This window comes from Hippopotamus amphibius, chromosome 3 (assembly GCF_030028045.1).
Source record: "Hippopotamus amphibius kiboko isolate mHipAmp2 chromosome 3, mHipAmp2.hap2, whole genome shotgun sequence".
NCBI classification, from domain to species: Eukaryota; Metazoa; Chordata; class Mammalia; order Artiodactyla; family Hippopotamidae; genus Hippopotamus; species Hippopotamus amphibius.
The window spans coordinates 133897725-133914109 of NC_080188.1; the positions used below are offsets into that span (position 1 = coordinate 133897725).

At 42.6% G+C, this 16385-nt stretch overlaps 1 protein-coding gene across 7 annotated transcripts in view; it reads left to right on the forward strand.

Moving 5' to 3' along the window:
* The window catches only part of LOC130849270 (carboxyl-terminal PDZ ligand of neuronal nitric oxide synthase protein), a 296636-nt gene that overhangs the window by 239335 nt on the left and 40916 nt on the right, over positions 1–16385 (forward strand). For all 7 annotated transcript variants that reach the window (XM_057728028.1, XM_057728031.1, XM_057728029.1 and 4 more), the window contains 2 exons: positions 4993–5101; positions 15593–15734. In XM_057728028.1, the coding sequence (XP_057584011.1) occupies positions 4993–5101; positions 15593–15734 (251 nt within the window). The remainder of the gene's footprint in view (positions 1–4992; positions 5102–15592; positions 15735–16385) is intronic.

The following is a 16385-nucleotide window of genomic DNA, read 5'->3' on the forward strand; positions in this document are numbered from 1 at the left end:
AAAACCAGTTACCAAGTATGCTTAGGAAATCTGCCTTGAGAGCAGTGGTGCAAGTTAGCTTTGAATGTTTGAGTTGACCACAGAGTGAACGAGCAGTGAGATGCTGTAACTCAAGAAAAAACTATGATCAGAGATGCTTTGCTAAAACTTCAGTTCTAGGACATAGAAAATACCCAGATTCACTCTGTGATGTTCTCATCCCTTTAGGAATATGCATTCAGTTCTGAGAACTGCATTTTAAGAATCGTTGGTAAATTGGGGTATATAGAGAAAAGGTTAACAAGGAAAATGGAGATCATATTTACAGAGCAAGCAACTCACCATGTGTTGGGTGCTATGTTAAATGTTGGAGGTGGGTGTTTTAATACTTAATACTATGAAGAGATCATTAATCCACCTATTTCAGGTGAGGAAAGAAAGGGTTATATCAACTGAATAGTTTGCATAAGGCCAACAGCTAGGAAGTGGCAAAGCTAAGACTTGAACCCAGATCTCTGTCAACCCAAAGCTCACGCTCTTTCCACAGTACAAACCTGCCAGAGCAGTAGGGGAATCCAGAAAATGGACTGGCCGAGGAACTCTTGATGAAAGAGGAAAAATGAAAGGAGTAAATGTAAATATGGTGATGGTTTCCAAATGTTCAAATGATTGCCATTTGGAAGGATTAGCCTTGTTCTCTGAGGCCCCAAAGGGTAGAACTAGGGCAGCAGTATGGCAGTGCTAACAGCAGTTACCATGTATTAACCGTTTGCTATGAGCTGATCTTTCTGCACACATTCTTTAAACCTCGTGAGTGAGGTGCAGTGCTACAATTACCCCTATGTCACAGGTGGAGAACCACAAGGAAGTGAAAATAATGCCCAGGGTCTCACAGCTAATGAGCCACAGAGCCTGGGCCTGTAATCCATGTCTGTCCCACACCAGGGCCAGTGTTTTCAGCAGTTTCCCTCCAGTGCATTCCTGTTGGTAGATTCCTAATCAGTATAAGGGTAATTTCCAAGTCATTAGAAGCTCTCAGAAAGGAGGAAAATGCTGAACGACAGGGATGCTGGGTTGGATAGAAGTGATGACTACACAGATCTCTTTCTACTCTATATTCCATTTTTTTCTATGCTCCTAAGAGAAACATGTTTACCTATAGTTCAGTAGTCAAGGAAGCGGGGGGCGGGGTGTTGGTGATGGGTCTAGTGGTTCTTTAACAGTTTGGTAACTTGAATTCCCACATAATGATAAACCGCAAACCCAGTTTCTCCAAGACATTGTTTATATTTCAGTCATTTACGGTAAGTTTATGGACATAACAATCTGAAGAAAAGTTTATTGCTTTGGCTTAAACAAACATAACAGTTCCATTAGTGAGTGAAAATTGTAATTCTAGGCATATTTAGGGAAAAAACCAAGAAATTTAAGAAGTTTAAAGTGGGCATAAATATAGTAAGATTCTAGTAATTATTATTAACATTATGTGAACTACTCTTATATCCTACCCTTTAATTATACTGAAAGTTATGAAAATTGAGGTACTTTTTGAAAGTGGGATCAGAACTGGACTAGACTTAAGGATAAAGATTAAGGAGGGGAAAATAAATCTTTCCTTATTCTCTTGAGTCCTCATTTCTTTCTCCCCTCCCCCACCCCCAACACACACACAGCAGTTCTTAAAACCAAGATATGAAGAAGTAAGGGTACTTGGAATATAATTCTAGATCTAGAAGTTTGGGCCTGAGGCCTTAATTTGTTGATCTATTAATTTGTGGGTGAATGAGATCACATGGAAAAACTTTCTGCTTCTTGGTTGTGTTGGTGGATAATTTTCTACGCTCTAACCAGTTGACTTTTTGGTTAGCTAGAGGTTATTGACTTTTAATAACTTACACATTAAGTTTCCGAACTCAGACATAACAGAGCAGTCTCCAAAGAGAGTGGCTGCGTCCTTGCCCAGGTTATCATCATATTTGCTGAAAAGGTGCTTTGTCTACCGAGGTAAACGTAAGCCTGGCTTGCTGCCGTCCCTGAGTGCCTTCCATGGCTTTGTGTCTTGTTGGCATGCCAGTCTGCCTTCATATTTGCTCTATCAGTTTTAAATCTAGTTCTCAGTCCTTAGGGTATTACATAATAATAAAACTCAAAATCAAAGAAGTTTTATATGTGGTGCATCTGAACTAATGGGACCTGACTTCTAGGGGGCAAAATTAATAGCAAGGCAGAGCACGTTATAGGTGTTTATTAATGACAGCAAGGACGCCTCCCTCCCTCCTAAGCAGGCATTAGGAACCTCCTATATGTCAGTCACTGTGCTAGCACTGGAATACCAAGATGTGGTCCTTGTTCCTCCAAGAAGCTCAGTATAAAAATCATAGTGTGAGATACATGCTGTGGTAAAGGTGAACCTGGGGGCATTCAGCAGCTCAGACTTGGGGGCAGGGTGGGCAGGGAAGGCTTCTCTGAATCAAGTCTTCAAGGATGACAGAGGTGTCACGGTAGTTGCAAAGGCAGGCAGATGTATGCAGCTAGTTCTGAAGGGCTATGTAGGTCAGGCCTCTGGAGAGAGATGAAAGCAGAAACATACATACTCCATGCTGAGGTGTTTGGACATTGTCCTGAGGGCAGTAGGAAACCTTTGAATAGTTTTTAGAGGGAAATACTAGGATGTAGTTTGTGTTTTCAAAAATAGCATTTCACTAGCAATATAGAGAATGGGTTGGCAATAGGTGAGGTAGGAAGCAGAGAGACATTAGGTGAGTTGCAAAATTCCAGGTGAACAGTAAGGACGTGTGGGCTAAGACAGTACCGTGGAATAGAAGAAAAAAAGTACTTTTCAGAGTGGTGTAAAGGAGGTGGGTTGCAGAGAACATGGTTGTGAGTGACACATATTGGAGAACAAGGGAGGAAGGAGTCAAGAATGTTGCCCAGGTTTCTGATTTGAGTGGACATGGAGCCCCTCATCAAGAGGGGGCTTGGGGAGGAAGGCCGTGTTTGCCTAGAGAATTATAGGGGAGGTGATTAATTTAACTGGGCGCGTGATGAATTTAAAGCTTGAGAGAAGATCAGGGGGGCATGTCCGGAAGGACTGGCTGGGTGGGCCTGGAGCTCAGGCAGGAGATGCTGAGGTGCAGTTGTTGGCTTGTCCCTTCCATGTTAGGAGGACGCTTTGGAGTCATTAGAAGGATTGGGTACTCTATGGTGTGGGCCCGATAACGTTAGATTCGCTTTCTTAGCAGCCACATTAAGCAAACATAATAATCTCTATTTCAGCATTGTTTAGAGTTGGTGGACATGTGAGATGAACTGAGATGACTTTTAGCAGAGTCCAGGAGAGAAGCCTTGGTCCCCAAGGTGAACTTAGGCTTCTTCCCGGGATTGTTCTACTCTTTGCATCACTTTCCTTTTGAATGTCCCTCTCAGACTTCTTGGGGTCCTTGATAAGAATCTCAGTAAGAAGACTACTTAGAGGTTATTTCATCTCCCCAGTAACTGCAAGGGGTTACTATTAAAAGTCCCATTTTACAGATAAGAAAACTGAGCCTCTGAGGGTTACATGGCTTACCTTATAGTAAGCAGCAGGATTGTGGATATGACTCTAAATCCCATTTTCTTTCTGCTACACAGCACTGACAAAAACATATTAGGCCGGTGAAATCCTGGGATGGAAAAGTTGTGTTTCCTTTGAGGAAAAGATTTTTGGGGGAAATGATGTGGCTCCAGGGTGTTTATCAAGAGCAACAGTCTCCTTGGATCACCCAAAATCAGTTCCTCTGATGTATCCCTGATACTCCCCTCCCCTGCCTCATGTTGACAGCACTCAGACTTGGTGGTTCTGGTGGTACCCTGTCCTAGGCCCACCTAAGAGTCAGCCATTAGGGCCTTACTTCTAATTTTTCCCTTTGCCTAGCCTTTCCTCTGCCTCTACCCCCACCCCCATGTCCCACCTGTAGCAGCCAGAGGGATTCTGTAGTCTAAAGCATCAGGAAGTCAGTCCTCTGCTCAAAAGCCTCCAATGGCTTCTCATCTCACTTGGGGTACAATCCCTGGCCTTCAAGGCCTCCTGTGTTCTACCCTCTGACTGCTTCCCTGACCCTGTCACTGAGCACACTCACTTAACTTGAGCCACGCTGACCTTCTAGCCACTCCTTGGACGCTTAGAGCCCCTTATAAACACCACCGGGCTTTAAACTTGCTGTTCCCACTTCCTGCACTGCTTTTGCCCACATAGTCCTATGACTGGCACCCTCACATCGTTAGGTCTCTGCCTGTCTGTGTGGTCTTCCTGCTGGCTACCCTGTCTAAAATAGCAGCCCCGTAATGCTCTGTCCCTTATTTTTCTTCATAGCACTCATTTTCAATTTGTTTATTGATATCTCCTGCATATGAGCTCCCTGAGTTCAAGGGCTTTTTCTGTCCCATTGCTTTGTATCTCTGACTGCTGGGATAGTCCCTGGCTCACAGGGTGCTCTCGGGGGATTGGTTGGTTGATGAAACGAATACGTGGAAGCCGTAGGCCTGATGGAGAAGGACGGGAAGTGAAGTCACTATCACTGAGGGACCTCCAATAATGAAACAGTATCTCAGTCTCTCCCAACGTGGTTAGCATTGCTGGTTCCCTGTTTCCTCATTTGGAGGTAACTGTGAACAGGTATCAGGAAACCTCCTGACACTTCCCTGGGTTAGATGCAGATTTATTGCTCTAAGTATGGGAATGTTTTTTTCCTTCTAACATACAAGTTAACAGGACAGATTTACTGCCTAGTGATAGCGTGGGATCCATGTTCTACCTATGTCCACCCTTCCACCTTTGGAGGTCATTCATGGGAATATTTTTGTTTGTGGAGCCTGTTGGAAGTGCCGCCTGCATTGTGGCTTTCATAGGAAGAAGGCTTTCTCTAGGAACTTGAGTGAGCTCAGTCTGCAGCGTGTCCTTAAACAGAGGTTTTCTTGTTGGAGATTTGAACCTAATGCCATTTTCAGTGCATTTTTCTCTTGCTTTTCCTATAGGATCTTCTACGTCTCTCACGATTCCCAAGACTTGAAGATCTTCAGCTATATCGCTCGAGATGGTGCCAGCAATATCTTCAGGTGTAACGTCTTCAAATCCAAGAAGAAGGTAAAGGGGCTGTCGTCGGTCATCTCTTATTTTCCTTTGATGGAACCAGAGTGCTCTCAACGTTGACCCATCTCCCTGTTGATAGACTTGGAGGTGGCTATTTTAATGCAAGATATAGGGGAAGTCTCTCACTAGCCTGTCATTGCTTCTATATAATGAAATTCTCTTCTGGCTTCGTTTGAACTTTGTACTTAGTTATATGTGAACAACTGGAGAGATCTTGACCATTGGATAAGTGCTCTGGAAGAGGAGCAGGCAGACAGCATCAGGAGTGCATGCTCATCTTGGCGTGTGGTAGAAAAGAAGATTGCCACTCACTAAGGTGACCCTTTGTCATACTTCTGAATACAGATCGGTGGCCTACAAACATGACATGTGGGATCTGGTTAGACTTTGTGATGTTGGTCGTCCTGGATGGTTATTTTGGCATAGTAACCTTGATGCTTGAGTCAATGCAACTTTTGCATTCTGTAGAGGCATACTTCCTCTCTGTCATTCCTCCAGGAGTCTAACACACAAAACTGGGGTTTGAACATCTGGGCTGTAGCCCCTCTTCTCCCCTGGCACCCTGAATAATGTTATGAGGGTCAGAATCCCCCATGGGGCTCTGCTTCCTTGTCTATAAAACAAGGAGGAGAGTCAAAACCAGCATTTCCTAAAATGTATCCTGTAAAACATTTACCATCCAAAATGTTTCGTGTTAAAACTATTCAATTTAAATATGCTGGGAAATCGTGAAGTTAGAGAAATCCCTTTAGCCCAGCATTTCTCAAACTGAATTGGCCATGGAGTCATATTTTTTCTATGTATATGTGCCAATATCCTGGGAATTGCTTTTCTGTAGAAGAGATTTTGGAAAACGCTATTTGTGTCTGTTAGGTCCCTACAGGTAAGGGTAGAATGGTAAGGTCCCTACCACTCTAGATACAAACCACTAACCCTGGCTTTCTGTGAGGACTACTTCCAAATTGTTTCCTGCTTGTCCCTTCTTAGATGCTATGTGACATCTTAATGCATCTTATGCCATAAGACATCCTTAATAGATTTGTAGGTACCTTGCCAAGTGGGGATATTAAGAATAAAACATGACAGTCAAGATTTACTATTATATATGTCCCGTCCCCCACCCTGGCTCCATAAAGAGAATTACACTTTGCTGATTTAGCTTCTTCCTCTAAGAGATTTGTGCCCTTACCCACCTATTCCCAGGTTTTTTAATGCAAATCATGGAATTGGATGGAAAGAGCTAGAACTGGAAAGGTAGAAGGAAAAGGTGGCAAGTCGCCAGATTTCACTTTTAGATGATAGTACAGTTGAGAGAAAAAAAGTGAAAGTGGGGTGAAGTTAAGCTGCATATTAAAGAACTGATAGAAAGAGGAGGAAGGAGAGGGAGAGAAAGAAAAACCAGAGAAGCTAGAGATGAGAATTCAGGGCTTGAGAGAGTGAAAAGCACTTGTGCGGCTTTGAGGTGCTGTGGATCTAGGGAGGAAAGGAGAGGAGATGCAGAGTGTCCCTGAGACTATGAAGGGGATCATCTGAAATGCTCTTTGACAGATACAGCTTAAGACTAGGATTCTCTTTGATTCATTTTGAGTGCTCCACCATATGTCTGACTTTAGCTTTGTCCAGAGACTGGACCTTGTGGGCCTCGGAATTTATTAAAGTTACAGATGGCACATTCTAATTTACAAAGTGCTTTAATATTTAATCTTACTTGATCCTTACAAAAACCTATGTGAAGAAGTTATGACAGGTAATTTTCATGCCCAATTTTACAGATAAGTAAATTGAGGCTCAGAGAGATTAAATGACTTACCCAAGGTCCCATGAATAGGCACTGGCTGGATTTGGGGAGACAAATGCAGAACAAAAGGATTTTGAGCAGGAAACCTAGGTAAAGGAGATTGTTATATTTGCTCTGCCATCTGATCTAGCGTAGCAGCACAAACACAGTGGGGTCGTCCACTGTATTTCTTCTGCCAAAACCTGAATCTAAGAACAATGCCCACTGGAACTTTGATCTTGAAGTGAAGCACAGAATTGAGTTTTTATTACGCAATGACAGAGGAGTAGTCATCTGGTTCCCTATCATGTCAGTTTTTCCCGTGTTTCATAGCTCTCAGAGCTAATCCTGATCTCTGGGTCTTTTATTTTCTATAACCCTTTTACCCTCACTTACTGAGACAGTAACTCTTCAGAGCTGGTTCTCAGGCCCTTTGCTGGCCTATAGCCATGCAGCCGAAGGAATTGTTTCCAGACAGCCTGGGCTGTGAGCCCCATTGCCGCTGAACTATAGGTGGAAGGGCTGGTTTCCAAGCCAGGAAAGAGAAGTGAATTAATTGTTCAGCAAAGGAAGCAGAGTTGGGGAGGGGTGGGGAACACGTCTGCAGTCTGCAAGGTTTTGCATGCTTATCCTGGTTAGTCTCCAGATTTGGTGATTTGCTTGCTTATAAAGCACTTCTGGTTTGGAGAGATAATAGTTAGCTTGGGAAGGAGTTTTAATTGGCAAATGGTAGGCATACTTAAGAGGTGAGGGGGAAAGAACTAAATACTCTGCGTAAGTGTGTCTTACGGGGATGTTTCTGGATTGTTTGAGGTCAGCAGGGAGATCTCTTGACTGGAAGCCAATGGACCTGGGTGTTCCAGAGCCCTCATGTAGATGGTAGCATAGAAAACCTCGTGTAAGCTCCTGGCTCTGTCAAGGCTTAGTTATTGTGTTCACATCACATCACGTCCCCAGTGTGCACTCATGGCACATTTCCCATGACGGGCTTCTCACGTGGGTCACCCTTACCTTGCGCTTCAAGGGGAGCAGGATTGCCTCTTTTGTTTTCTGAGAACGTGGGTCAGGTGTCTCAAGTCTCCTGGTAGAGGACCTCCCTGTACCTCGCTCCCAGCACAGTTGTTGTTCTGTACCTATGGGTCTTCCTTTAGTTACCCAGACAGCCAGTGTGGTTCTCATCCAGGGGCCTTTAATCTTGAGCTGATCTTTTTAGCTGGGCTTTCATCAGAAGGTAGATAGCAGAATATTGCGAGAAGATAGCATACTACCAGCTATTCATCTATTACTCTAGATTATCCAAGTTTTAGTCTTACATTAAGTCAAGTAACATCCAGTCCATTTTGGTTACTTGCCATGTGCTTGGATTATCTTACTTCACTCCTTCAGCAGCCCTGTGAGGTGTAGGTATGGTCACGCTCTTCATTTTATGATGGAAAGTGGACGCTTAGGGCGCATAACTCATAGTGAGTGGTGGAGTCAGAACTGAACCCAGAAGGTCTGACTCTGGAGCTCACCTTCTTAACCACTGCATTATATTATCTCCATCAGGAAGTTGCAGACCTGAGCAGTAGCTTTGTTCTCCAAGACCTACTTGTAACCAGATTCTACTATAATTGTTACTGGGGTGTGAAGAGCTCCTTGACTCTGAATGGCTCAAGTCACTTTGACATAGATTTTCCTCTTTTTCTCTTAATATCTTTGTTTGGTCAATATTGACTCGATTTTGTATTGGGAGAAAGAAAGGGCCCAGGGAAGTAAATTACCATTGGTCACATAGTGAGTCAGCATTGCCACTTAGATAAGAACTTAGCTTCCTTCTTCCTAGTCCAGAGCTTTGGCCACTTACCTCTGTTGCACGAAACTCATAAGAGATACATGAGTTTCTCTGAATTTGAGTTTCTCCAGCCACCACGTAAGATGAAAGGCATCTCAGGAATGCTGATTTGTGTATGTGGAGTGAGGTCATCTTCAGGAAACAGACTCTGTGTGACTGGGAGGGATCACCAGGATTGTAGTGCCAGAAAGGAGGGGTGAGAGACGGTCTTCTCCTGGCCCAGAGCATAGAGCCCTAACAACAGGGCTTTCCTGTTTCCCCTCCTTAGGGGATATAATGACAGTATTCATTTGCAAGGCATTTTGCCCCCTGTGAAGCCTCTGTGTGGTCTCTTGAGCTCTCCTGTGGAGTAGATGTCCGCTCCTGTCATTTTCTGCCAGCCCCAGGGGCATGTGGCTGTCTGCCCTGATTAAGTGTGATTGCCCTTATTTAATGCATCACTGCGTGAAGTGTTAGTGATTAACAGGAGCCGCAGGAATCTCCCCATTATCTTCACAGGTAGCCCCTTGAAATTGTTCTGCCTGCAATCACAGCTCAGTTGGTTTGGGTTAGGAGAAATCGTTTCCTCCTGTAATGCTGTCACCATCAGATTAAGGGCCACAGTGGAGAAGTTTAGCTGTCCTTAAGAGCTTGCAGTGGATCTTGAATGATGATGTCAGTCATGTGCTAAAGACTAAGTCACTTCCCTGGCCAAGCTCAAGATATGGAGGAAAGATAGGTCCTAAATTTAGGGAAAGAGCCTCTTTTTTATATCTTAAATGTTGAGGTGGAGTTGGGTTGGGAAGTCAAAATATAGAAATAAGTCTCAGAACTCATCTAGTCCAAACCTGTCTGTTTATGGGAAGGAAGTCAGTACCTGGAAAGGTGAATTAACTTGCCCATGGTCACCTAGCTGGTTACTGACAATATATTAAGGTTATTAAGGTTATAAATTGGCCTTCTTTTCTCTATGGTACTGTGGTTCATGGACTAGCAGAGTACAAGGAAGAATCCAGCAATCCATTGGAAATTGTAAGGTCCACTATCTCCTGTCAATGTTGAAAGTCATACCCACTTTGAAACTAAACTTTTCCCATAGTAGCAATATTCTGGGTTCAAGGCATCGCCGTGATCAAATTATATGATCAAGGCCATTAAAGAACCTGTTATACAGAAACCTAACCCATCTCCCATTTAAGAGCCTTAGTTTGTTAGATCTTCCTCTGTGTAGAATTCCAGATATATTTTCTTCCTTCAGCAGTTGCAGATTCTATAGATTGAAATCATTTGATAGATATAAGCTTAAATCTTTTATTAAGGTTCAGAAAACACATTAAAGAAACATGACCTTCAGTTCTATTTTCGTTGAGATTCTGTGGTGGTTAAGGTCAAGAGAAGGGCACTGTACTTTCTTGCTGTGATAGATGAAAAGAATTATAAACCTGTGAGTTGTCCTAAAACCGACTTATGAGCTGCAGAATTCAGAAGCACTTGGCAGATAAACCTCAAGTTCTCAGGGGGAGAAGGGGATGTAAACTGAGTAGAGAGCCGGTAGACTAAGAAAGACACTTACCTGTGCAAAGTGTGCCCTCAGGCTTCTCTTCATTCTCTGTCATTTTCATCATTATCTTCTTTATCATCGTATACACCTTGCATTTTGAGCTTCTTCTGTTCCCTTTCCTTACTTATCTGATGACTCCTTTAGTCATCTCCATGCATTGTGAAGTAGAGAGAACTTTTTCCAGGACGATGAAATTCAGAACAGTACCCAAGGTTATTTTTTAAATCAGCTGCAGAATAAGACTAATAGTAATTACCATTCTTTACATATATGTAGCACTCAAACAGTTCCCAAAGTTTACAGGACCAACTAACAAAAAGGTCGCTTAAAATGAGAACAGAAAATAAAATCATGATTGACTATTATTTTTCTGTGGGCCAGTAAAATACGGAAATCAACTTGTTGATTTCTGTCTTCCTGAAGGTACCACTGCAGGCTCTTATCTGCTTTTGAGTAGATAGCCCACTCTGAATAAGAATATAGTGTTATTTTCATGATTGTTGCTGCAGTTATTTATATTGATGCCTGCTAGATATATAGTTGGTACCCACACTAAGCATACAGAAGAGAATAGCTGTTTGTTGCATCTTGACTTGACTTCTGTGCTGGATGGACAGATGGCCTGGGGGGAGGAGGAAGGGAGTTTTGTCAACATAAATAAGTAGATGATTTAAAGAAACATTTCTGTGTGCCATTTGGGTAAGTGGTATAAAGTTCTAAGACAACTTCTTTTCCAGGCCTGTTTTCACAAAATTGCCTGTAATCAGCGCTCTGTGAGCTTCAGTTCTCTCCATCTGCAACTGAGAGCCACTCTGTGGTTAGGTATGCCTTCTCAGCTTTGAAAACATCAAAGCAACCATATCCAGCCTAATCTTGACAACTAAAAGCCTACAAATGCTTTTGAGTTGCTAATACAAAATGGCTTTTGGACAGGAAGATTTGATCCATGTGGCCAAGTACTTTCAGGGGCTTATGTAACACTGAACTGGATTTGTACAGAATTATGCAGTATAATGATGCTTAAAAAAAAAAAAAAAACTAGTAAATTCCAGAGAATGGCCTATCCTAGAGCTGGAAAAGGCTGCCTCCCCAACATGCTGATTATTTGCTCTGCTTCATACCTGGCTACCTTCACATCTTTAAAACCGCAGTTTGAAATCCAAAGATCAGGAGATGTGAGCACCTGCTTCATGACGACCCATGGGAACCAATGGAAGGTTAGGGTCCCCCCAACAAGGTCCTTATATAGAATCTTCTAAAAGTAGACTTTTCGCTGGTGAAGGAAGGGGAACCTGAAAGGTCAAGGCACATCTGAACTTACATAGACATTTGTGAGAGAATTAGGAGCCATCCAGTCCCTTCTGACTGCTAGCGTGGTGAGTGAGAAGGGCAGTTCTTTTATATGTGTGCAGTCATTCTGTAAAGCAGATAGGGTAGCTTGATTATGTATTCAATGCGGAGAGCTCTTCATAAAACATGCTACTGTGTCCTTTTACTGCAAATGGAAATACAGCCTTCCCATTAAAAAGGAGTAAAGGATAAATCAAGAATAAACCATTTAGCATTGAATGTGCCAATCTAGAACTCTTAACAATTTCCTCACAGCAGAAACCATCATACCAGCTCAGACCAAAGATGATTTGGCCCAGTTCTTCTCTGTTGCTATGGGGACAGAGAGAGGATGGCTTTAGCCCTTTTGATGCTAACATACCTATGTAAGAGGCAATTCCCTTCATGTCTTCATGTTTCTGTTATTGATAAAGTAAGCCCAGCCTTTCCTGAACTACTGTTTGTTTTCTGTCTTAATTTCCCTTTGGTGCAGTGAATTCCATATTCAGAATAAAACATTTCTTGAGCACTTGGTATATGCCAAGCGCTGTGGGAGGTATTCTCATATTTGTTAGCCATATATTTATTCCTCTGTGTGGCAGAGGAAAGGCTGTGAACGTTAATGATTCACTTTTTCAGTTGAAGTTACAGAGGTGTTCTGCAGAACAGCTGTGGTAAAGGAGGCTAGGAAGGAAATGGGAGGCCAGGGAGGCGAGTGTCATTTCTAACATAGGGAAGTCAGGACCAGTGAACCCTAAGTTTGCATTTTCTACTTTTTTAGGGGAACCAAATAGGGATGAGGGCCAATTGCTTGTCCTAATGAATGTACTAAAATGTGAAAATGACACACAGAGAGTGTGAATATTAAGCATGAAAACCAGCCACTTCCTTACCACCGTTCTGGGCTTGTAAATAGTTGGTTGAAACTGGTGGGTATGTGTCATACATTTGTCCTTGATAAGGGCGGCAGAATAGAGATTTGAGCTGGGGTCCAGGTTCTGCAGATGCTCAGTCCTGAGTATATCCCATCATCCATTGTCAGCTTGTGATGCATGAGAAATGCAGGTCCTCTGAAAAGTCATTTCCCACCAGCTGTATATCCTCTTACTTAAATCAGAGTGTTTCCTTTCAAAGAGAAGTTTAGAAATCCTGTCCTTCCCCTGTTAATCCCTTAGACTCAGGGACACTTGTTTGAGAACCTTTCATTTTTTAATATTATCTTAAAAGTTAGTTAAGGGAGGTATCTGTGACTTACAGAGTTGGAGGAATTTGTAACATGTCCTTCTTAGGAGACCCTGAGATTTTATAGCAACAGATGTGGTAGTAAATTTGGAATTTTCTGTATGAATATATATTTTAAAGAGGGAAACTGGGTCTGTACTCTGGTAATGATACAATTGGGAAAAGACTAACTTAGCCTTTGCAGATACTTATGCAGTATGATTTATCTGGGTTAATTTATGTAAGATAAGGAAGTAATGGAATTAAATTCATAATCTCTATATATCATTTAGACTTACTGTATTTTGTTTCTAGACCTCCCCAAATTTGTCCTTTTCTGCCTTTTGTAAAGATGCGTAAGAGAACAAAATTTCCAAAAGTCAGAAGAAGGAAAAGGGGAAAGGTTCCGTATAATGGACACTGGCTATACTTGGTAGGCAGAATACAGCATCTCTAATGTTTGGTAGCCTGGTAATAAGCTTTGCTGTAAAAGAGTAACCACAGGCGGCCTGCTCTTATTCTCATAAAGAGAATAAACAAAAGCAGATCTAAGGAAACATGGGGGAAGAACACTTTTGAGTGGAACATAATCTTCTCCTTTTTCACCTGAGGCATGAGCTACCTGGCTCAGCCTCCTCATCAGAGCACAGCCTGGTTGCCAAAGGACATGTGCAAACTGTGGTGTGCTTGGCCTGGTTAGGGACTGTGCCCTCTAAATCACAGTTGTTTATATATATTTGGGGAGAGAGAAAGGTGGGGGCTTCTTGCTTAAGACTGGTGCCTGCTGTTCCTTATCTTCCAGTGCAGACAAAGCAGTTATCTCTTAGGTACTACAAACTTGTGGTGTGAGAAGGGGCCTAAGCCTGACCTTTGGTAAACAGGAAGTTAAGATTGGATGTACAGGACAGAGGCTCTGAGCTAACACTGAGTGATGGGGGAGCCCACAGAAGTTACTCATCTCTGCCTGCCTCATTTAAAGTTCTCATCGTCTATGGGGCTTCCTAGGTGGCGCAGTGGTTAAGAATCTGACTGCCAATGCAGAGGTCACGGGTTCGATCCCAGCTCCAGGAAGATCCCACATGCCGCGGAGCAACTAAGCCCGTGTGCCAAAAAAAAAAAGATAAAGTTCTCATCGTCCAGACATGTCAGGATGTTCCAGGTGAGAGATCAGTTAAGAACATCCCTGGAGTTCACATCATGAGCTAGGAGAGGGTTGAGCTCTAAGACAGTCACTTCTAAGAAGTGGTTTGAACAATATCAGGAGGAGTAGAAGTAGATTGAGATCGGAAGTAGGCATATGATGGCGATTGGCTAAGATGCCTTTTCATATTAACATGAGTACTCTGGCCTGAAATGGAAGGAGGGAACTTAGATGTAATGCCAGGCTTGAGAAAATAATAAGGTAGTGATCTGGGAACTTATACGTAGCAGAGAGTGAATTCAGTAGTTCCATACATGGGATCCAAGGCTCTTAGGGATTCCTGAAGATAGTAATGGAGAAATATGAGCTAATTTCAATATTATGAAAAGCACAAAGGAATCATACATTTACCCTCGACAAGGCCTTACAGGCTTGTCAAAACATTGAACTCTGCCTTTGTCCATAATTGCATCAGTTTGCTGATGGGAAGCTCTGCTTGACTGCTGATGTTACCTTGGGGTTTTTTTTAATGTGATGGGTGAACCAATGGTGTCACTAGGTAGTCACAACTGACCTGAAATCAGATCATCCAAGATGTGATTAATCTTTGACTAAAGGCATAGAGTGACAGCCATAGTTAAACACACTGTAGTCTGTAGTGGCGGAATGATTGGGGACCACTGGTGTAAAAGGAGCAGTGACCTAAGCTTTCCCAGCCTGTGCTCTTAAACTCTGCATAGCTCTTACTGAACTCATTCTTAGTCTTTGAAGGAATGTGAAAGCTGCCAGGTTATCAAATTGTAATCAGTTATCCACTTAGGAGACCATGCCCCGAGAACCTTACATGTGGTTGTTCCTCATGGCCTGTGTGGGTCAGTTAAGACTCCTTCCAGAAGCAGCCTCTTTCATCCTGTTTCCTGCTCTCCTAGCTAAGTAGTGGAATACTGAGAGCTAGGGTTAAGCTCAATGCTTGGGCAGTTAGAGGAAGAGGTTAAATAGCAAGAAAAAGGAAAGAAAGAAAGAAAAGAAGAAGAAGAAAAAAAAAAGGAAGTAGCCAAAGAATGGACCCAGCGAGCGACATCTTTAGAGCAAGGCTGGGAAGCTCACCTTACATATGGCTGGACTCTGGGCCTCAGCTGGTTCTGCTGTTCACACCATGGCTTCTCAACCTCGTGTCCCCGCAGCCCTTGGTCTGCAGGAACACCAGGGAAACCCACCATTTCCAGCAGAAAAAAAAAATGATGGCTGAGTTACTCTTAGTGTGATAAACCCATGGAACATTTGATAATGGTTGGCAAAGAATTCTGAAGCATATCAACCACTTTTGTCAAACTTGGGAGGCGGAATTGGGCTAAGTCCAGAATTGGGATGCTTGCTGTCTGTCCATCCAGTTGACTGATTGTTTTAGAACTGTGGTGACAGTTTCTATCTTTACAGTACTTCAGGAAGGGAAAATGTCTCTGCGTTCTTCTTTGTAAGCATGTGCACATCCAAACAGCATTAGGTTTTTCCATCTCTTTCCTTCGCTGGCTTCATGGGTTTCTGTCTGCATGCCTCTCGTACATCCTCTCCCATCTCTGCCCTTCTGTCCTTATAAAGGGTCTCCACGTCCTTCATTCTCTCATTTCCTTTCTCCTTCCCAGAGCCAAGCTATGCGAATTGTCCGGACGGTGGGGCAAGCCTTCGAGGTCTGCCACAAGCTGAGCCTACAGCACACCCAGCAGAATGCCGATGGCCAGGAAGATGGGGAAAGCGAGAGAAACAGCAACAGCTCAGGGGACCCAGGTGGGTACCATTGCCAATGTGGATGAACAGGCAGGTGGACCTACAGTGTGGGGTGCTGGATCGTTCCACCAAGCCCCAAGCAATCAGTTCCCTTAGAAAATATTTTATTTTCTCCGTTTCTCTCTAGATTCCAAATTTTCTTTAAGGAATGTGTGTTACTTTTATAATAGAAAATCAAAAATGTTTAAACTGTCAAACAAAGAAGCATTTTTAACTGGGTATCAGAAAACACATTTTGAAGATAGAGCTGCTTATGCTACCAAATCAGACCCCAAAGAAAATTTCCATACAAAATCACCTTCATAAAACAAATTAGAAAGAAGACAATTTACAATTATCTAAGTAGGCTTTTTTCTTAATTCTAAATTCTATAGTTCTGTAAATCCTGAATAATGTGGACATTATTCCAGTATCACCAATCTTCAAGTCTCATTAAAATTCAAGAATAAGACAACGGTGTCTTTTATCATCTAACAGTAAATGTGGGGGAAAAGTATGAGTATTAGGTAAAAAGTAATATTGTTTATATTTTTTATGTGGAAAACCTATGAAAATAAGCTGAAAGTTATTAGAAATAAGACATTTTGTTTAAAGAGGTGAGGTCCAATAAATACATTCAGATAACTGTGGTTTTCTATTCCAACAATAACT